General features: G+C 37.1%; 1 protein-coding gene across 1 annotated transcript in view; it reads right to left on the reverse strand.

Annotated features, from left to right (window-relative positions):
• The window catches only part of SEMA3D (semaphorin 3D), a gene marked incomplete at its 5' end in the record, with an annotated part of 98923 nt that overhangs the window by 54641 nt on the left and 22188 nt on the right, over window positions 1-22094 (reverse strand). The window contains 4 exons of the mRNA XM_084288471.1: window positions 3486-3614; window positions 6843-6936; window positions 11139-11258; window positions 13464-13526. Of these exons, the coding sequence (XP_084144597.1) occupies window positions 3486-3614; window positions 6843-6936; window positions 11139-11258; window positions 13464-13526 (406 nt within the window). The remainder of the gene's footprint in view (window positions 1-3485; window positions 3615-6842; window positions 6937-11138; window positions 11259-13463; window positions 13527-22094) is intronic.

Raw genomic sequence — 22094 nt, forward strand, 5'->3', positions numbered from 1 at the left:
AAATCCAGAAAAAGAGGACAGCAAATGCATAGCAAATCCTAGAACAAAGAAAAAGCGAACAAAAACAGCTGGACACTTTCTGCAGTAGCTCTTTGTATCTGGGCTGCCAGAAATATGGGGCATGATAAGATACAAAGGACAGTGCTCACCTCATTTACCTTTAACCATCAACCATCAAAGTAGTAAGGCTCCTAACCTACACTCACCCAGGTCCTCTCTCAGGGTGGGACTGATTGGGGAAAGGAAGAAAGTGATGATAAATAATCCTATTTTAAGACAGATTCCTACAATAGGTGGAGTGAGTCACCCTGTGGAAGTGTCACCTCTCTCTGTAAATTACAGGCAGAGACAACTGAAATGGCTGAGCTCAGACAGGATGCTAACTTTTGCCTTTTAAAGCTCAGTGGGCTGAATTCCATCCAAAACATGCAGGACATAAAGAAGTTATTGCCTGTAAGTATCTGTCCCTGGCAAAGACAACTAAATTGAAATGAAAACAAACAAACAAACCCCCCAAACCAAAAAAAAGATTCATGTATGCAGGGAAGCTCTCATCCTAACTCTGACTTTAACTTCCTGTAAAGGAGGGAGGAATGTGCAGCTATTTAGTGGATGCCTGTATGTCTGGTACCCCACTGCAGGATGCCCTCCTCTGCCATCTCAGCTGGAGGAAGGCACACAGTTCCAGTGGGCGGTTTTGCCTTCCGGAGCAGGGGCCCAGCCCCATGCACATCATCCAGGGCCCCAGCTCTGGAACAAACAGCTCTGGCCAGCTGCTGTGACAGCACTCAATTCTCCAGCCCTGCAGTGCTGAGTGGAGGCAGCATCCTTCAGTGCCACTGCGTGCAGGAGTATGAGCCTGTGTGAGTGTGAGTCATGGGAAAGATTAGCTGCCTTCCTCCCTTTCTCCTTTGTAGAGCGGCTATTCAGTCACTGAGATTAAAACATGTCTTAATTAGTCAAGATAGAGATGCCCTGCAAGGAACTGGAAGGTATCCTACGCATTTTTCCCTTGTGCTTTGTCTTTCTCTGCCTTCCCCCAGGAAAGAATAATCTTGTTTCCAGGAATGGAATAATAATTAACAAAAAAAAAAAAAAAAAGGAAAGAAAAAAAAAAACACCTTAGAATATTAAGGTGCATTACAGAAAAACTTCCGCAGCCCACTGGAAAAAAAAAAAAAAATCAAGTTACACATTTCATGCTTATCCTAAGTAAAACATGAATCACGCCTGGAAATAATTTATTTCTAATTGTACAATTACTCAAGTATGTATGACCTTTCCTGGAGGTCTAGCACATATTTGGTCAATGGGTAGTAGGTTTAAGGAAGACGGGATTTAGATGAGGTGGAGGTTTTAAAACTGAAATTAAGTAAATATTTTTTTTTATATACCAATATCATCTGAAAGCACAAAATGTATGAAATTGGTAATGTTACACAATCACCTAGCAATATACTGACTACGTTATGGCTTACTGCAAAACTGATCCCATTATTTAGAATTGCACTCAAAATTTTCTCCAGCCTTAAAAGGACCATTTCAAAATATTAAAAGTACCTAGTTTATGCCTGTGCCTCTTAGTATAACACTGCATGGATTGTGTTTGTGAAGTCTTATAGCATGACTGTGGTTTTTTATATGGCTGGAAAGAGAGTAAACTTGAAGAATATATGGGGTCTTTGGTGATTACATAACAAGGGTATATTTTCACACTGCAGCCACACTGAAGCTGTTTTTCAACCCCAGACATGTTAATATATTATTCTCCTTAGAAATCTTTCACAGATGCAGATGCTTTATGTGAAAAACAGAATTAAAAAATGAACCAATCTATAGGAAAGAAGAAAGGCAGACTTCCCCTCACAACCTCTAAACTAAAACACAAACAGTTCTCAATCCTTTAGTTTATCCTATGTTCTTGTACTGTTCCCTGGTCTCAAACTGCTCATGAAGAATCATTAATATCATGAAGAAATGTTTGGAACTGGATATTTAAGCTATAAGTTCTTGTGGGCTGGGAACTGAGCCCTCTTTCATCCCCCTGTAATGCTCATCGATGTGGATATGTACTAATGATAACACCAGATGCTCCTTAGGATCAAACTGCAGTAAATCTGTCTTTTTAGGATATTATAGCATCCCTTAGGATGCTACCCCAACTGTCTTTCCATGCTAAGCAGCCAGTAATAAAATCGGATGCTAAGGAACATGGTTAGAGAGCTGCCTCTGGGATGGACCCATCCCAGTCCAATACTGCATGCAGCCCATTTCTGGCCTAAACTGCACAAGGGACATGCAGCAATGAGAGGGAGGAGATAGAAGAGGTGGAGCAAGAGAGATGTTGAGCCATATATTTGAAGAGTACAGGTGATGAAACTGGGATATGTTAGCACTGCACTGTGAGATTTTCTATCTCTCTAGGCTATCAGATAGGCTACTCCTATCTGGAAACATAAGTTGACTTGAAGTGTTTTTTCCTTTCCTCCCCATTCCCCAGGAGAAATCTTGAGGTTATGGAGCCACATCTAGACATAATTATAGAGCAACAGCTTAGGAGGAGGGAGAGAAGGAGTAGGGAAGTAATAATAAAAGTATGAATATTTCCTCTTGTTGAGGTCTCAAAGAGTTAACAGGCAAAATTATGCCTTTCAGAAGTTGATTGCTGGGAAGACAACTTAACCCTGTGGTCAGCAGGCCCTGGCTTTACAATACACCCGTAATAGTTACACAGACAGCCTGAATCAGGGCCAGTGTTGCCACATCTTTAGAGACAGATGACAGCTAAAAGGGGGATGCTTTAACTGAGCATGGTTAGCTTGTGAGCGAAGTTTTCCACGTTACTCTGTGTGTGGTTTGAGACCGGCTGGGTGTAAATGTGGCCAGTTTTCTAGAGGGTTTACTAGCTCAGAATGTTTTTAATGGACAAGAAAAAGCAGTGTTTTGCTTGGGAAGCTATTTTAGGGTGCCCTTAGTGGTTTTAAAATGATCCTGACAGCAACAAAAGGTATTTTTCCCCTTCTAAAAAGGGGGGAAAAATACAAAATGAGAGAGAGAGAGAAAAGACCTCCTACCTAAAAACATGGAATTTCTAGTCTGTCATTTCAACATACTGGAGGGAACAGCTTTTAACAAGTGATCAGGAAAAAAAAATATTCCAACAAGACTGGAAATAAAAGCATGTTAGTCATGATAGTATTCCAATTATAGCACTATATACATATGTACGGATCAAAGATGGAAGGAACTATTAGGTCTTACTCTCCTCCTCTTTCCTTAATTAGTATTTTCACCTTTTTGACTTTTCTCAAGTGCATTTTTGTTCCACTGAGCTTTTTTCCAAAAGAGTCTACATAATCCAAAGATACCATGATACAGTATCTATATTTACACTTACTGGACATATATTTATTTAAGAAAGGGGCTATTAACTTCAGAGAGACGGGGACAATGCAAATGACAACAGCATATGTTTGGGATCTTACCAGTAAGCCAGTAATGTTCAGAAATGTCAGTTCTGATGTAATGGTGGTCGTGAGAAGGTCCCAGGGAACGTGTTAGAGCCGTGTCTTTGCCAAGGAAATCAGAAGCTGTTCCAGCATAAAGATACTCATCTACAAATGAAAAAGAAATGGGGTTTCTACGGCTGTGGAGTAAACAAATTACAACTATTTGTGTTCCGTTGGGTGAATATCACCTGCATCTAATTTGCCTATGAACTAATTTAATGCTTTAAAGTGTTATAGTCTTATATTTTAATAGGATTTGTGGTTCTGTGAAATTACTTATATATTTAAATGGAAGTAGTATTTATAATAACATGTCTGAGAAGCGAAGAAGTCCATGCCTAATTTTGGATGCCTTTTAGGCATCCAAAAAATCCTCCCTTCCAGGCTTTGATAAGCTTTGGGCTAAGGGGGTGTAAGAATATCCAAACTGAAAATCCTGCCCCATGAGCCTGGGGGGGCATGATGTGGAGAGGACATCTAGTAATCCAAGCTTGCTCTCATGACCCTTGTCATGTGCCTTGTCAGCACACATGGCTTTGCTGATCCTGGGTTGGAGCTGAAACACTATGGATGCTCCAACCCAGGAGCTTCTCATCTTGGCCCTTTCCTGAAGTAGGGATCTCTGCCTGACACTCCATTCATGAAGAGGAATTTAGGCACTAGTCTCAACTATGCACCTTTAGGCACCTTCTCAACTATGTAACATGTTAATGGTAGGAATATGGCTACAGACCCAAACTGTGATCATTTTAACATAGTGAGTAGTTCCACTAAAATAAATGACATCTTGCTTGAATAAGGAAGCCAGAATTTAAAAAAAATACTGTATTTTTTTTGCTACATTTGCAGTTACTATTTAATTTTCTGTCAGCTTTCTGAGCAATGTAAAACTTCACAACTTTAAGAATTGCACAATATTTTCTGCTTTCCTTCAGATCTCAGTATTTTTCTAAAGGGAAGCAAAGAGTTACTGTGATTTTGTTTTTTTTTTTTTTTATTATTTTTTCAACCACATTGTGCATTTTACAATTCTCTTTCATTTCTACAAAAATAACAAGATATCTTTATTGGTCAGAGAAACTTTGTTTTTGTTTAATGGCTTGCAACTGTAATTCAGTTTTTAAAAAGTGGACCTTAATCATATAAAAAGCTGAATGATCTGTGTGATACATAAAATTACCTTTCCAGGTTTTCTGATGCTCTGAGTAGAAACATTTCACAATATATTTTAGTGAGAAGTCCTTTGTTAAGAGCAAACTTACAATAAATATCAATCAACACAAATGTTGTATCATTTCATTTGCAAAATTTATAAACACATTAAAAAAAAAAAAATCAAAACAAACCAAAAACCCCACAACCCAGTGACCCGCAAACACCTTATTTGGCCAAAAAAAGATCTGTTAGCTTTCTTTTTTTTCAATATTGCTGTTACTCATGTATTATTTCCTTGACCGTACTGGAAAGCACATCTTTCAGACAGCATGTCGCCTTTGTAAAGAAACAATAGTGCATTCAGTACGGTATTTGTCATAATGAGGAATGGGCAGGGTAATTGGTGTTTGCTAACTGACAGGCACTCAGTGATCAATAAACCTGAAGGTCTAACAGAAACTGCTCATCCTTGTCTAGGTTCTGCTGACAAGGCGCTTTCAGCACTTCTTGTGGCTTTCAGTCCAAGTTCCAGTTATTTCCAGAATTGTTTTGGTGAGCAGTAATTTGTAATAGAAGATGGATGATGAGCAGGTGATTTTTAGCTGGAAAGACTAGTTTTTCCAATAGCATGTAATTAATCCATGGAATTTACTTGGGGGGAAATGCTGTGCACAATTCAGTGATTAGCTGTTAGAATGAAAATTACTCACTCATGTTAACCTACATATGGAAATAAAAGGAAATAATATTTAGCTCATATTTATATCTGATTTCAAAGTGCTTTTTGAAGGAAGTAAGTAATATTTATTGCCATTTTGCAGATAAATTAAACCATGCAGAGAGAAACAATGTTCCAAAGGCTATTCCTCTCTCCAGTAGCAGAGACGGGAATTGAGCTCCCCTAGTTCCAGTGTATCTTATCCATGAGCTATACTGCTCTCCTAGCACTTTTGGGAATAAAGTAATCATCCAAAGATAGGTCAAGAATGCATTCTCTGGTCAGGCCTGTAACTCTTTACAGTGCTCCTTGTACATTATTGCAAAGCACTTGACACCAGGCACAGACACCCGGGAAGGGATGCTGGAACAGCCCAATCATTAATATTATCTAGCCATAAAATTCTTATGTACCAAAGTTCATGGTTTAGTTAGCTAAAGTACAGCAGCTTCTTCATTTTACAAGATTTAATAAAGAAGTTGATGTACTAGAGTGCTACTGAAATTAGCCAACTCTATAATAAATCACGGAGCTATATTGCATTAAGAAAAAGAAATAGTTAAAGTTTCTAGAATTCCATTTTAAAAATAGACTTCACGGTCATTAAACAGTTCTAGGGATCTCTGAGAAGAATAAGCACTGGCTTTAATCTATTGTTTTTAATAAAGGAAGTCCTGCCCCATCTGTTGGGTCAGAATCACAAATCATCTATCTTACTATCTGAGAATAAAGACTGAACATTAGTCATATTCTTTTTATAACACAGAGTGACTGATACTTCAAAGCATTGTCACCACTACTCTTTGGCTGTAAATGAAAACGTCATGGTGCTTCACTCTTATCTTGTATTCATAGGCTTGATGGACAAGTTAAATGAAAATTGTCCAAAGCTATGAACCAAACCATGACAAAAGTAGCTCTTATAGTGGTTTGAAATCCAGAGGTCAAGCTGACATTCCTCGGCACCAAATGTCAGACCACACAGCGCTGTGATGCACGCAACAATTGTGCTATCTTGTTCTTAGGCTTCCAGCTTCAGAAGTGGCTACTCGAGTAAATAGAAACCTCGAAAATGTATTTATGGAAATAGTGGATGTCAGCAGACTTCAAAGGGCAGAACATATTGATAATTGTGGAAAGAGGCCCAGAAGTGCTTGAAACATTGTCTGTCCATGTGGTTTTTTGTTGTTGTTGTTGTTGTCTTCTTAAAGGATAAATGACTGGGTGAGAATGAAATCCTGCTCAGAGGTTTCACAGCCACTCAAATTTCTCTGTTTGTGTTGCTGCACTTCCAACTGTTTGGTGTCTGCAGTCTGAAGGCTCCCCCAGGTCCCAGAGCATAAAGCAGCATCGGAAGCACAACCACGGCCAGAGTTTCTCCACCAGTGACATCTGCTGAGCCTCTGACCCTGGTGTCTGCCCATGAAGCCACTGAGCGTCTGGCTCTGATGGTTTTTTACCTGCCATCACAGATGCAAACGGCTGCTGAGGATCAAAAGGGCATTTCAATCTGCCCGACTCCAGGTTCTGGGTATCCAGTCTGAATGCTGTTTCCTGAGAATAAACACATATTCATTAGCCTGGTGTGGCTGCAGAGAAAAAACTCAGACTGTTCTGCTAACATATGAAGTGAAGGTGTATTAGATCATGTAGCTGTCATGTCAGGATTGATGTTTACAGTCCATGTCTCTGTTTTATATCTGGATTTTTATTTATTTATTTTTTCACTCATTGTTTTAATGTATCTCATTCACTCCATAGCAAAAATAAATAAATAAATAAATCTTGGAAAAATAAAATTATTTTCAGAAAAAAAAAAAAAAAAAAAAAAAAAGATCCAATGCTCTTTTCTATTCAAATTAAAGGCTGAATTGTACTTAAAAGGCACTGGCTTCTATTTGAGAAAGTGCTGATAGACTGTGTTGCAACAGGAGACCCAGATGGGATTCTGGCTGACTCCTAAATTTCTCTAGGGACTGCTGAATAATGTTTGTGGCAGACACAGTTCAGACCCCTTTAAATAAGAGCAGCATATGTTCTCTCTTGTTATTTTTAACAAGGCTAATGATACAAGAGATATTAGAATAGATCCTTCCTTAAAGTTCCCAAATACAGTGTGATTAACGCTTAGGTCTCAGAACAAGGGCATAGAGGGAGGTTAAGAAAATAAATTATTTTAAAACAATTTCTGATGATTTCAGTGGGGAATCTTATATTTCTGATTCAATTTTTGTAAGCATTAATTTGAAGTTTTGCTATAGTTTTGAATTGCTACAGTGGTCAGTTTCACTTGTTCCTTTCACTAGCTTCCTAAAAGCACACTTAACTGAAACCCAAATGTCCTCAGAAGGCAAAATGATTACTCAGATAAATGAAGTCTTTGTAGCTTCAGAAATTTGATTTTCACAATTTTATTGTTTTTAGAGAAGGGAGATTGCCTACAGAGGTGTTTTTAATATATTCTCTTATTTACAATGACATTTAAAAATCACATGACCTGACTAGTGGTCAGGAATCAAATTATTGTCAGTTTAATGTTAATTGCAGAGATACAACATTTGAAGTTAGTTTCAAAGAAAAAACTGTGATTTAAACCATCATTTAAAAAATGGTGAAGTGACTTTAATTATTTATTTCTATACCTCTGCCTTACAAGAGGACTGAAGAGTGCAACTGAGCTTACTATGTCCAAAGATAGACACATAAGATCAGACTTCATAACACATTAATTCAATTCATGCTAATAGTGCATCAGATTATAAATAACCAAGCTGTTCTATTTCGTTGAGAAGTCTCTTAAATTCTCTAGGCTCAGAGGACAAAAGCCCAGGATGTTTAATAATTAATCTCCTTACTTAAGAGGGAAAAAGAATCAATTCCAATCTACGAAGATAAATTCCATTTTCTCCAGCAATACTGTCTGCTATAAATCAGAATTTAATAATCCAACAAGAACCCTTGTTATCCTCTCAAACCTGTGGATATCAGGCAAACCAAACTCTCAGGCTACTGAACTGAGCCAGAGCACAGTGAGGACAAAACTGAATTAAGAACTGAGCATTATTTTGCTGGCAATACATTGCTAATGTCCCATTCTCATTTCTTCCAAGAAATTCAATCCTGAGCTGCTCAGAGGACCGTTGCAGTATCACATGCCAAGAGACTGTCCCAATATCCAGCAGTAATCCAGAGACCGAGGTCTTTGTAGATCACCATCAAGTATTTCAGACTGCACCCAGACAAACTAATGGACACTACCAGGTATTCACACAGAATTAAACTCCTGCTTTCACTTTGGACAAAGCTTTCAAAGAAAAGAGCATCCCTTGGAGAGCTGTGGCTAACGGCACCGACCGGGCCAAACCTCGTCTTCACCAGCCAAGAGAAGTTTTGGCAGTGACTTCAGTAATAGCAAGACTAGGACTTTAATCCCCTTTAATTGTGTGATCCTGTAGGGGATTTGTATTGCTTCAAAAGCAGTGTGTGCTGTGGTTTTGAGTCACCTGATCCACACTCTTTTCCTGCCTGTTTTTGCAGCACTGGCACCAGCCAGCAGACCACTGGGCAGATCTTCTGCTGCTTCCAAAGGTCAGCAGGGCACTGCCTGATTGCACAGTCTCCATGAGGCTGTCTCAGTCCTTGACTCTCCCAAGCATCCCACAGCTTCCTGTAGAGGTTGCTAATTACCAAATATCCACTCTTCATCCTTACAGGCCAGAGAAAAAAACAGATCTGCAACAGAAGCACCCTGAATTTCCATACAGTACTCCTGGCTTCAGTTCCTGCAACCAGGAGGACCATAAGACATTTTCAACTGTCTGTCAAATTCAGAACAATGGGTTTGCAAGGAGACCAGACCCAGCACCCTTGTGCTATTGTCAGATTTATCTGGACAGACAGTGCCAGGACAGTGGATATATGGTGTTTGGAAGAAAGGGAAAACGTTGAATCATAGAATCATTAAGGTTGAAAAAGACCTCCAAGGTCATCTGATCCAACCATCCCCCTATCACCAATATTACCCACTAAACCATGTCTCATTCAAACTGTTATTTCAGTAGGAGGTTGTAAAAGATCTGCACCATCTGAGGAGGTGGGAGTAGTGATGAATGCTGCACAGCTCACCACTACAGCTGAGCAACCAGTGAGTGCAGGAGAGGCAAGACTGGGAGACAGTGAGGGGATTAGGAAATACAATATGGGAATTCTTCTTCCATTTCCTCTCATAAGGTAATTGGTCACGTCTAATTGAGACAGACCCCATGTCTCGACTGACTGCCAGACTGAACAATCAGGCCAACTCCATAACTTTATAAAGTCTGATGAAAACAGCCTTCACAAATAAAGTTGCAGTGGCGGAGTGGATAAGGAATCTCGTTAATGATCCAGAGGTAAACCAGAGACTTACTTAAACTTTTGCTGAGAGTTGTTCTGCTCAGTTCAGCTTTATATTTAATCATTCATGCTAAGGAATCAACACAGTACAAGGGATCCAGTTGTTTCAATTGGAATATTCAAGGAAATTAAGAAAAAAAAAAAAAGAAAGAAAAAAAAAAGCCTAAAATATTTATTTGCAAGCCCTATCTATTATTCAGTATACGTTTTATTAATGGCTTATTAGGAAAAGAACACCACAATGCAGAATTCAGATAGTTCAGTTCTCTGCAACTTTGGCAGACCCCTGGTCAATCAACCCACAATTTTATGGAATAAAATGAGTCTCAGTCAGGGCTAGCATTAATACCCATCATACCCATCCCCTCACATCCTTTTTTTTTTTTTTTTTTTTTCTCCCTGGGAGCATCTGCCCTTGATTTTGTATGTCAGAATAAATCCAGTGTGTACATATTTCAGGGTATTGCATTTAATAACATATCATCAAACCTCTTTTCTTATATTCTAGTATTTCACTTAGACCCTGAGAAAAAAATAAAGCTATTTCTACAGCAGCACTGTAAGCCTGCAATGCAGGCAAGCAGCCAGACAGGTCACATCCAGACACTGTCTGAGAACAGAGCCAGTGTTATAAATATAGCCAAGGTGTGATACATATAGGAGTTAAAAAGAGACTTGTGTATTAAGTGGTTGCTTGACACAACACTGTTGTGGGGGTTAGGTCTCAAACATTTGCCACTTAGGATAGAGATTTCTTTGTCACCAGCAAATGAAGACCAATCAGCCGCTAAATTCAGTCCAGGACTATGCCACTTGTGATGGAGGATACCCAGCATTTCCTCAGTGATAGGGCTGCAAACCAGCTGCAAAGCCTGAGATACCATCCTTCAGCTCAGAGACCATTTACAAACTCTGTACTACCCTTACAGGGAAACAAGCCCTGAGGAACAGGGTATATGTGTACCTTAAAAAGTAGAGCATTGAATGTCATCTTGAACTCTGCATGTGTGTGTGTGTATGTAAGTAGAAAATATGTGCGGAAATGACTTACTAGAAAGAAAGATATCTGGGTTAAATGTGCTCTTCACTTAGTTAATCGTGTAGAAATGTCATTCCAAAAAGCATTGTGTAGTAAGTCTTACCAAGGAAAGTGCTTTGTTCAAAAGCGATACACACATATCAAATGTGAGAACACAAGTTCCCGTCTGACCTAAAAAATCTGCCATTTACTCTGTTATTTAGGCAAGCTGCTGTCAGTTCATTTTTTATACACTCACAGGGTATTTTTCAATCTGTGATGAATGCTAAACAAGACAAGGGTTACTCCTTGACATGTCAGAGTAGCAAGGAAATTAAATTACCTCTTTGTGAGTGCCAAGTTCAATGTATCCACAGAGAGGGTGAAATGCTCCTGTGCCACAGACGTAAACATGGGTTCGGTTGTAGGGCTGAAGAACCCTGATAAAATTGGCACATTCTGTCTGTTGTGAAAGGAAAGGAGAGAAATGTTAATTGTTATGTTTATTTTTCTCTTTGACATTATTGTACTAGGTTTTAGCCATAATATCCTTGTGTTTAACCTCAAAATTACTGTAGCAGTGACTGTTTACTAGATAGATCAAAGTTGTGATGGCTAAAATTTTACAGTGGCAATGTACCAAGCAGCTCATCAATCAGATTTGTAAGCCTTTCTGTTGTAACACTTACAGACATGAGAAGCTATGTGGTAACAGTATAGTTTAGAGGACATCTCTTCAGCATATGCTGTGGACACATCCCCTGTCAACAAAGGTCAAATAGCCACTGGATTAATGTGCCCACAAATCCTCCCACCTTTGCTCCTGATTAAGGGTTCTGCACAAGCTTTAGCACTGAAGATTACATGATAGAAATCCTTGTGGCAATCTGAAGGCCTTCACCATACTTCCAAGGGGATGTTTTGTGCAAGTGACCTCTCTTTGCACCAACCACAGTTGGTCACCTTTATTTGGAAATTCCTGTGAGTCCTTTGGGATGCTCAGGTCAAGTCTTGGCTCTAGCTGGGCTTGGTCATGTCTGGTACAGATGGCAAGTGGCACAGATGCCACTTGCTGTAAGGATGAGCTGGATATAAAGGCAAGTTGTAGTTTTCCCCAAAATTAAAGAAATATGTGCACATATAATAAGGTAGTGCACAAAAGTTTTGTATAGGTCCAAGAGACCATCCTACACGTAAGTGCAGAGACAATGCAGGAAGCAAAAAGGAGATAGTTTTGATGTATGTTAGAAACTAATTTTCTCTCATGCCTTTCCTTTTGTCTTAGCATAGGAATAGATCAGCACAAATCCTCCATATAGACCAGTATCAGAACTTTCCCAGTGTTCAGCAGAGGTGTTGTTTGGCTTTTGTCTGCTGTAAAGATAAGGGTAGCAATAAGTTAGGATAAAAAGTTGGAATTCCTCAGACAAGAGCACAAAGACTGTTCTGAGTTGGAGTCCACCTTGATAACAGACAAGCTGGACAGAAAGCATGGGATTTGTGGAGAGAAAAGGAAGAAATTTTATTATACAGCTGGGAAATGTTTACATTTCTAGTGGACTCTAGACACGATGTAATCTGTGCTATGCAAAAGAGATATGAAAGTTTTATTGTATATATGAATGCACCTTATATACACGGAGACTTCTTAAAGAAGATTTGTGGTTCCAGGGAAACACTAATGAGGCTGAGATCTTGTTTTAACCTTAACTGCAGCTGTCTACAAGTTAAGTTAATTTGTAGTGTCCACTTCTACTCTGATTCATCAATGAAGTATAATGAAGTTACATTCAGGATATTTCCAAGGAAAGAGGAGCACTGCAATGGGAAAGAAAGGATTTCAGGGGAACCTTTCTCACAATAAATTTCAGAGGAAAGTCCATTCATCTTTCAACTAAATTCATTACATACAAGAATGGCTAAGTATGATTGCTGCTCTTAATATTGAATATTTTTCTTGAAGCATCAACATTTAAAGAAATTCAATGACAGGAAAGGAAAGGAAAGGAAAGGAAAGGAAAGGAAAGGAAAGGAAAGGAAAGGAAAGGAAAGGAAAGGAAAGGAAAGGAAAGGAAAGGAAAGGAAAGGAAAGGAAAGGAAAGGAAAGGAAAGGAAAGGAAAGGAAAGGAAAGGGGAAAGGAAAGGGGAAAGGAAAGGGGAAAGGAAAGGAAGGGAAAGGAAAGGAAAGGAAAGGAAAGGAAAGGAAAGGAAAGGAAAGGAAAGGAAAGGAAAGGAAAGGAAAGGAAAGGAAAGGAAAGGAAAGGAAAGGAAAGGAAAGAAAGGAAAGGAAAGGAAAGGAAAGAAAGGAAAGAAAGGAAAGGAAAGGAAAGGAAAGGAAAGGAAAGGAAAGGAAAGAAAGGAAAGGAAAGGAAAGGAAAGGAAGGAAAGGAAAGGAAGGAAAGGAAAGGAAAAAGGAAAGGAAAAAGAAAAGAAAAGAAAAGAAAAGAAAAGAAAAGAAAAGAAAAGAAAAGAAAAGAAAAGAAAAGAAAAGAAAAGAAAAGAAAAGAAAAGAAAAGAAAAGAAAAGAAAAGAAAGGACTTTTTTTCAATTAATCCTGAAAAGAAAAAGTGTAAAAGCAGCTTACTAACCTATATAATGCATTTAGAAACGAGTATATGGATGCACATTTTATTGTCAGCGGTAATAAAAATATAGATACTATACTTACGTGGGCATCTTTCCCAGCTAATTTGCATAGCTCCACCTTTTCTTTTGCTGCAGGCCAGTAAATCTGGAAGAAAATTTTAAAAATACAAAAATATATTATTAAGATATGTATTATAAATAGTCCTCTGATTGCTGCTTAGCTATTTCCTTGAATGAACAGTTAAAACTGACTTATGCATGTCAAAGGAATTTACGTGAGTAGAAGTAAATGTGGCTTTGAGTACAGTTTTTTGTCACTAGTATCAAGGCTTTAAAATCAAATCCTTTGTTCTTTGTTAATTTCTTCTTTGTGTATACCTACCTTTTTAAAGTACTTAGTTGATCCACCTAACACACCTTGTAAGCATTATGAACCACATGTTTTTCTCAAAGATTAGATGAGCTAAATCATCTTGAAACTAAACTGACTGCAGAACAAGGCAATTTACATTTATGATGAATTTGATCCAGTGAACTTGGCAAAGCAGTTATAGAAAAATAGTGAGCTGTTACTGCCAATTTCCAAATGAAAAGAAGTTTTGTTCGAAAAACTAAAAGTAACTGAAGAGAAATTTGTAGAACAAGAAGTACATTTGACAGAAATTAATAGCACATTGTTTTAAAACATCATCAATCAACAATAACTAAGTTTACTGAGTGAAACATAAAGATTTAGAAAATGACATAGAAGTTTAGAGAAAAATCATATACCTTAGACAATTTGCAGCATATATTATTACTGTTTCTCTTTGTTTCATTTGTATTATAGAATTCTTTGTATTTAAGTGCAGATGGAGCCAGATGACAAATCATTATCTGTTACTGTAACCCCAATGATATTAGTGGTGAAAAGTCAAAGAGCAACTGCTCCATTTCTGATTCATTGATTTCAATTAAACAGTTAGAATTTGATATTATCCAGTATTCCAGTATATTTTTGATTCTACTATATTCAAAAAAAGAAGCTAAATACCAAAATTTTCAGAAACATTATGCTAAGTGTGTATCTTTTTTTCCTTATTTTGACAAAAGAAAGCTACAACCATTTCTCATGATTTATAACAACAAATCACAATAATTTTAGAGCAAATATTAGTTAGGAAATTGCCTCATCCCAGAGACCAATATGAAGATTGCTAGTAGTCATACATGCTTTTTTACTCGAGTCTCAAATCACAGTTGGTAAAATCCTAAGCAGTGAATAGTGAATATATGAATAAAAAAATGTTATAATAATCATTAAAAAGGATCTTCCAGTAAGGACAAGTAACTCAAAAACATGCAAGAAGAGTTAGCTTCTGTAATATTCCTTTTTGTTCACCCAGATATTGGCAACTTTTAAGATGTGGCTTGCCCCATACATAGGCTCTGGGATGGAAAGCTGGAGTGCCCTGTGTCAAACGGCTTTATCACAGTCCCAAACACACAGCCAATATTCCTCTCAATATGGAAACCATCTTTTTATTTAATTTCTTTCTCTTCTCAGTGCTAATGGATGTGTTGGCTTTCTGCAAGGAAATTAATTTCCTCTCAGTGAATTTGCAGTTACCTTTGTGATTAGAGGCTAATAGTGTATTTTAAGTTATATAAACCTTAACCCTTTACAGCAACATTTACCTAAAGCCAGAGATAAGGCAGTATAAAAACATCTCTGCACTGGAGTAAAAATTTATTTTCCCAGAGCATTTTCTAAGAATTATGTCATGATAGCATCCAGGTACAAAAATGCAATTGGAAATCAGCCACACCAGCATGTCTGTATTACACAGTGTACAACTCCAGAATGTACAGCAAGAAGCACTGGGAACATTGCAAAAACATTGGGAAGAGTTGAAGCTAGTACCAGTGAACTCATCTGCCCTCTGTCTGGGTGGAGTGGGACAGCTTCCCCTTGCAGCACTGTTTTGTCACAAGTGCCATTGGGTTAAGGAGAAGGAGAGGCTGAGGCACAATCAGTGCTGCTGAAAAAAAAAAAATATGATGAAAAGGAACAGGCAGAGGAATATGAATTATGGATCTCCAAATAGCTTGGTTAACTTAAGCTGAGATCTATTCTTCAAGTCTCTGTCACATAAATTTCATGCCCAATTTTGCCCAAGCACACCCCATCAACAACAGAGAAGGGTATTAGAGGTCTTTGATCTTCCTGAAGACTTTTTTTTTTTTTTCCTCCCAAAATTGTTTAGGTGTCTGGTTATGCAGACAAGATCTCCTTCTGTAAGCTTTCAAAAATGCCTGCCTCTTCCTGCCGACTGCACAGAAGAAGTACTGGACCCTTGCTTTGGGAGTTCCAGTTATATTGGAAAACATCCACTTGAAGACATCAGGTATATTAATGTCTTCATTAATATACATTAATATAACTCTAGCCTCAATTCTTGTTAAGATTCCTTCATGAGAAATAATGTTTGTCATACAAACTGGACTAGTCAGGTTGAGACATCACATTCCCTGCCTTTGTAAAAGAAAAGACCGCAGTCAGTTATGAAAGAAAAATCAATGGTCTCACATTCTGGCTACTCAACAACCTCAGTACTTAGCATTATACAAGGCCAAAATAGTCAATGAAAAGTGTAGTTAAGTAATCCAACTAACTTTTAAATCAACTTGAACCTCAAAGGAAAATAATAGTATCAGTATCAACAATAACAATAAAAACAATGACAATGATATTCATATGGAAAACCAGAATCATTTCATGTTTCAAACAGCACAAATTATATATATGATATATTTCATGGTCTATATCTGTAGTGTCTGGAGAAATCTTAGAATAGCTAAGTACAATTACTCAATTTAAGGGAAGACTCTACCTAGTTGAAATACATGAACAATATAATTAAACAGGATTATTTTCTTCTCTTAAGCTTCAGCTTATTTTCCTTTTAAGATATCCATATCAAAATTCCAAAGGTTAGGGCTACTGTCATGGTTTCCTGATTTTATCTTTTATGGACCAATTAAAAACAAAATACCTTAGCATTACTTTTAAATAATTGCACAAATATTTTCTTAAATTTAGCAACAGAAAAGAAATTAAAATCTCCAAATTACTGTAAGCTTATAAGTTCTCTGCTAGCAGAGTGAAATAAAACCTCCCAGGAGTACAAAATTAAATAACACAGAAGTGTAGGACAGATAAGGTATCACATTAAAGGGTAGCTGGAAATTCATTTCTGATTAAAACAAAACATTAGAAACCACAAAGATATTTTTCAGATCAGAAGCAAAGTAAGTTCTAAAAGTAACTTTTTCCTTCCTCCAATAATACATTTTTACTGTAAGAAGAGTGGAAAGAAAAAAAAAAAAAAAAAGAATTTTCAAAAAATATAGATGATTTTGATACATAAATTGATTGATGGATGCTATATATACCAATCAATTAAGTATAATGGTGTATATATATATGTATATATATGTGTATATATATGTATATATGTATATATACACAATTATGGTATATATAGCGATATATATATACTATATATACCACTATAAATATTACCTAGACACAGTTCTGTGAGTTTCATTTCAGCTGCCATCATGAATTAACAATACTGGTTATGGGCCAGTATTTCCCTTGTTCTTCTGTACGTAACTTTCTCTATCCACTTTTGTTCCTAGGCTAACACTTAGAATATAAACCCCTTGGTGAAGTGATAGCTCAAAGACAAACCACTGAGTTCTGATTCCAAATAAACTTCTTTATTAGGTTAGAGATTTTCCAAGAATCATTTCTAATGAAGCTACTAAACCTGGGATGATACAAAGCTTTTCCAAAAGAATGGAAATTACTACACACCATCACAACACACACAGAAATGAGAACATGAGATACCTAAGTAAGATACAATCCTATTGGTCTTACTTCATCTGTTTGCAAGACTTCAGAAGAATTTCTATGGAATGGATAACTTAAGTTTCTAGAGAATATCAAATATGGTATTACACAATATAAATTGGTAAAGAGCCATTGCTCCTGGTTAATATTGTACCTTTCCTTAATAACATATCTGAATTGAACATTAATGTGGTAAAAATCCTCTTCATAAAGGCTCCAATAAAGCATTTTATAATTTGCCACATGGAAATTGATTAGCTCAGCCAGAGAAATTAGATAATTATTAATAAGAAAAAAATGGTCTGATAAATAAAGAACTTGTGGTAGGAAGTTACTGATGTAGTTCTTCAAGAAATAATGTTATATCTCATATCATATCATGTACTCCTCAGTAGTCTTGGCAAAAACACAGCACTCTGCAGCAAAATTTAGAAATTACATAAAATTAAGAAACTTCAGTAATAAAACTGAAGACTTTCAAATCCACAGGAAGAATCAAAGCACTTTGAAAAACAGTTATAAATAGTAAGAGGAAAATGATATAAACTGGACATAAATAAGTATAGATCATAAATAAAAATAAAAATAAAAATAAAAATAAAAATAAAAATAAAAATAAAAATAAAAAATAAAAATAAAAATAAAAATAAAAATAAAAATAAAAATAAAAATAAAAATAAAAATAAAAATGAAATATCAGAGTAGTAAGATTCTGGTATTAAAGACCATCCTACAGAAGTTGTATAAAGTATCCCACAATACCCCTTCCAAAAGAGTTGTACTGGGTTATTAAAGGAATAACTGTTGTATGAGGTTTGTGATAGCAGGGAGTGAGACCAATTGACCAGTCTGATTCCTCCCAGCTCCACATCCCCAAGATAGTCACGCTCGTGCCAGCAGCAAGCACTTGAGTGTCCCATTGAGGTCGATGGCTTTCAGCAGCCCTGGGGATTTCACTGGAACCTCTCATGTGCTTGACGCTGCACACGTGCTTCAGCACTTCTCTATCAGTACAGTCTCTGGTACGAGAAATCCCAAAGTGTTTCATTAGTGGTACATGCAGCACCAGCAGGATGTGTCCGTATCTGGAGTTACGGACATCAGCTGATCAGCATGTCTTGTATCACTCAGTCACTGATTTTAAGTCCTGTGAAGAAAGACATTGTTTCCTTCTTACATTGAAGGAATAAGAGGTGAATGGAAGCACTTAGAGAAAAATACATTGATTTAAATCAGCTACTTGATACAGCAAGTCTGCTTTCTTCCCTTACTTTATTCTATGTTGTCGTACATTTTTGTTGTACTGATGCTTCATAGAAGAAGGCATGCAATAAAATTACATATTTGATGTCAAAATGTCCCATTAAGACTTTGTGAAGCAAACAGACCATAATTCAGAAGCTTAGACTCACTGGTATTAATGTATTCCCCATAAGAAAATTCCAACTGAAATACCCAAAGAACAAAGCCAGATCAAGCTGTAAACCCATTGTCACGCTGGCATATGCAAAGTGCTCCCCCTGAGAAACTCTCCTCCATGAGAGGCTATGCCTCTACTCCTCTGCATGATTAAAGAAAGAAAAAAAAAAAAAAAAATCCTGACTTAGCCTAATGTGATCATAAGACATGTGCAATAAAGAGGGCAACATGATCCAAAAACGTTGAAGTAAACTAGGAGACACTCTAATCCCAGCTATGTCATTACCCTACTATTTGTAACACTCAGTTCTCAGTTTTCCCACCAGTAAAATGACTTTCTCCTTTCTTTCACTAAGAACTTAGTAATTCATTGAAGAAAAAGGAAAAACGAGGAAAAATAGCAAGATCAAGGAGCACGAAGAAAAGATATGAGTGATCCAATGATAAGACTATCACACTGTTTCTACGACAATACCGTAAATATCACAGCTCAATACTGTAAGAGTGGGTGTTCATGGATTGCTTGCTGAGAACCATGACATTTGTCATTTTTGTATACTGACCTAGGGTCATGTCACAAAAAAAAACCCTACTGAAATATCTGTTGAATTTCCTAAGACAATTTCCTAAGAAATGCTGGAAATAATTTCATGCTTTTTTTTTTTTTTTTGATATTATTTTGCTGTAAAAAAAGAGTGTTTTAATTAATGGGAAAGTGAGCTGTTTTTAGTGTACTATGCAAGTATACCAGTTGGTCTCTAAATACCTCACATCTGTTGCATTCGTGTATCTGGTATGGGAAGTTCACAAGTTGGGGAACTGCAGAGATTGTTCTCATATACAAATGTGAAGAGGAAGGTTACCCTAAGCATTTCTCATAACTGGCTCTGGCTGTACTTGCTGTTTTCTGGAATTTAATATTTTAAAGCATCAGTAAACAATGGACTTTAATATATTTAAGTGCCTTATCTGAATTTCTCCCTGTATTTGAAACTTAGACTGTTTTTAGAATTGGATTATTCACTTTTCTCTTTTTTTAAGTTTTATCAAAGGTTAGCTAATTCTCAGGACTACTTAGAGACCCCTGAAAAACAGAGAAGTTCTCTTAAATTTCTGTTACTTTAATATCTACCACAGACCTCTCGTCTTTCAACAGTTATTTCTACATTCATCACACTAATTCCCATAGTTGAAATACAACTCCAGGGAGACATTTGACTGGAATTTCTGATTATTTTATAACAGCAGAAAATCGGATCTCTGAAAGAGTTAATTTGATATGGCATGAGGAAGGGAAGAGGGGATATAAGGATCGATTTGGATTATGGGAAGTGCCAGTGTATCCTGTTCTTCATTTTCATGGTAATAGCAATCTGAGTTAAATGCACTTGAAAGTCATAGGGAAGCAACAGTTGTGTATTTAGATGATACATTTGCAGACTTTTGGTAGCTCAAATTTGGCAAGTGGCTATTAAAGAGAGATGTCTGAACTAAATGGGCTATTTGTATTGCATGTCTAAGATGAAGCCAGATATCAGCTTGCCACAGGGCTCTTAAAACCCTGACCCATACCAAGCACAACCGAAAAAGTAGCCAATGCTTTCACTACTCAAGGGTTTTCTGAAAAGTGCATTTTCAGGTGTACATTATGAGCAAGTGTGAAACCTCAGAGAAAACAAACCAGATGTTGATTTCATTTACATCCTGAAAGGCTTCAATGCCTTTACATTTCATTTTCCACAGTATAACCACAACAGACTTCAGCCTTCTGTCTGTTTCTCCTGAAAGGAAACCATAAACCAGCATTTTCAGGGTAAACGCAATTTGCTTCTCATTTGTTTATCACTTCAGACTGAAAATAAATCTTACTTTTGAAAAAGTCAAAGCCCAATATGAGTTTTCAGAGAGCAGGATACTGGCTGTTCTTTATACCTAAACATATGGGTAAAATATAGAAACAACAGGGGATGTTTATGGAAAAATAATTTATGGCAACAATGCAAAAGGAAATAACAGAGACACCCTCTTCCACCTAGGATCTCTGTCCTGGTTACATAATGTTTTCTCCACGTTTTGCCTCAGTCTGTTGTTCCGTGTCTGTAAACATCAATTAAAAGCTTCCACCTTGTCTACACAGCTGCCTAAATTTCACTCTATCAAACAATGTTATGGACTCTTAAAGGTTTCCAGAGCTTCAAAACAACCTTTACATAGATCAATGGCAAGGGCACTCCAAGGGCTAGCAAGGATAGTTATCACAGTTATCTCTGGACATCCCTAACTTGAAACACCATCATAGCTCCTTCTTACACTCCTGCTTCATTATACAATGTTAATAGCATTTGGTAGTAGCACATTAAATTACATAGATACTCAATAGAAACAGTCTTGTTTTACTGTAAATGATAGAAGAATTTTATTACCACGAATTTTACAAGGATGGGAAATACCCTAGAACATGTGGAAATTAGTACTTAATGAACTGCAATATCCAGAAAAGTTGTTTTTGTTTCAAAAGCAGGGCCATGAGCATGCCTTTAATGCCTGGGAACTAATTCCTCATGAAAGGAAGGTGAAAACATGGCCCTGCCAGACCTCAACACCACCCTCATTCTTTTCTCAGAACCTTCTCTACTAACAGACTGAAAAGAAACCAACACGTTGCCAAACGGACTCATGACCATCCTCCTCCCCTGCCACTGGGCTTATTTTATTTTTTTTTATTTTTTTGGTCTTTGTGTCCCCTCTTTCAAAACTTAGAAATCTCCAGTGACTTCCAGATAACTCTCAGGTCTCTACTGATGTCACCTGGCAATCCTTTTTCACCTGACAGGTGAAGTGTCATCCTCAAGCAGTCTACAGCTTTTGCTAACAGGCAGAAAGCTAAATTCCTTTGAAATATAATATATACAGCACATATTTTTTTTAGGAAGGATTAATCTTGGTGTTACTGTGCTTCAAGGCTGCAATAAACATCTCAGGCTGTGGATGTACTCCTGAGGCTCCGGCATGATGGCACAACCAAAGCCTCCCTTCAATGCTGGCTTAATTCCCACTGGTTTCATTCCTAATTGAGACATTTATATAGACTGACAGGTTTACCAGAGCAATTAAGATGAAATTAGGCACCTATATCTGAAGGGTATTGTTTATATATATATTTATATAAGAACCACACATATACATATGTACACACATGCATATGTTTTTCAAGTATATCCCCATTCCTGCAGAGATGGGTGCACCACACTGCAGGTATCACACAGTGGTAATACTTAGACTTATAACCCTATTAACACTGTTAGTAAGCACTGGAGTTACAAAAAGGTGCAGAATTTCTTCACAACTATTTCATAAGCATTTACTGAAATGATATATACATAAATATATGCA

The sequence above is a fragment of the Netta rufina genome, assembly GCF_964035555.1.
Source record: "Netta rufina genome assembly, chromosome: 1".
NCBI lineage: Eukaryota > Metazoa > Chordata > Aves > Anseriformes > Anatidae > Netta > Netta rufina.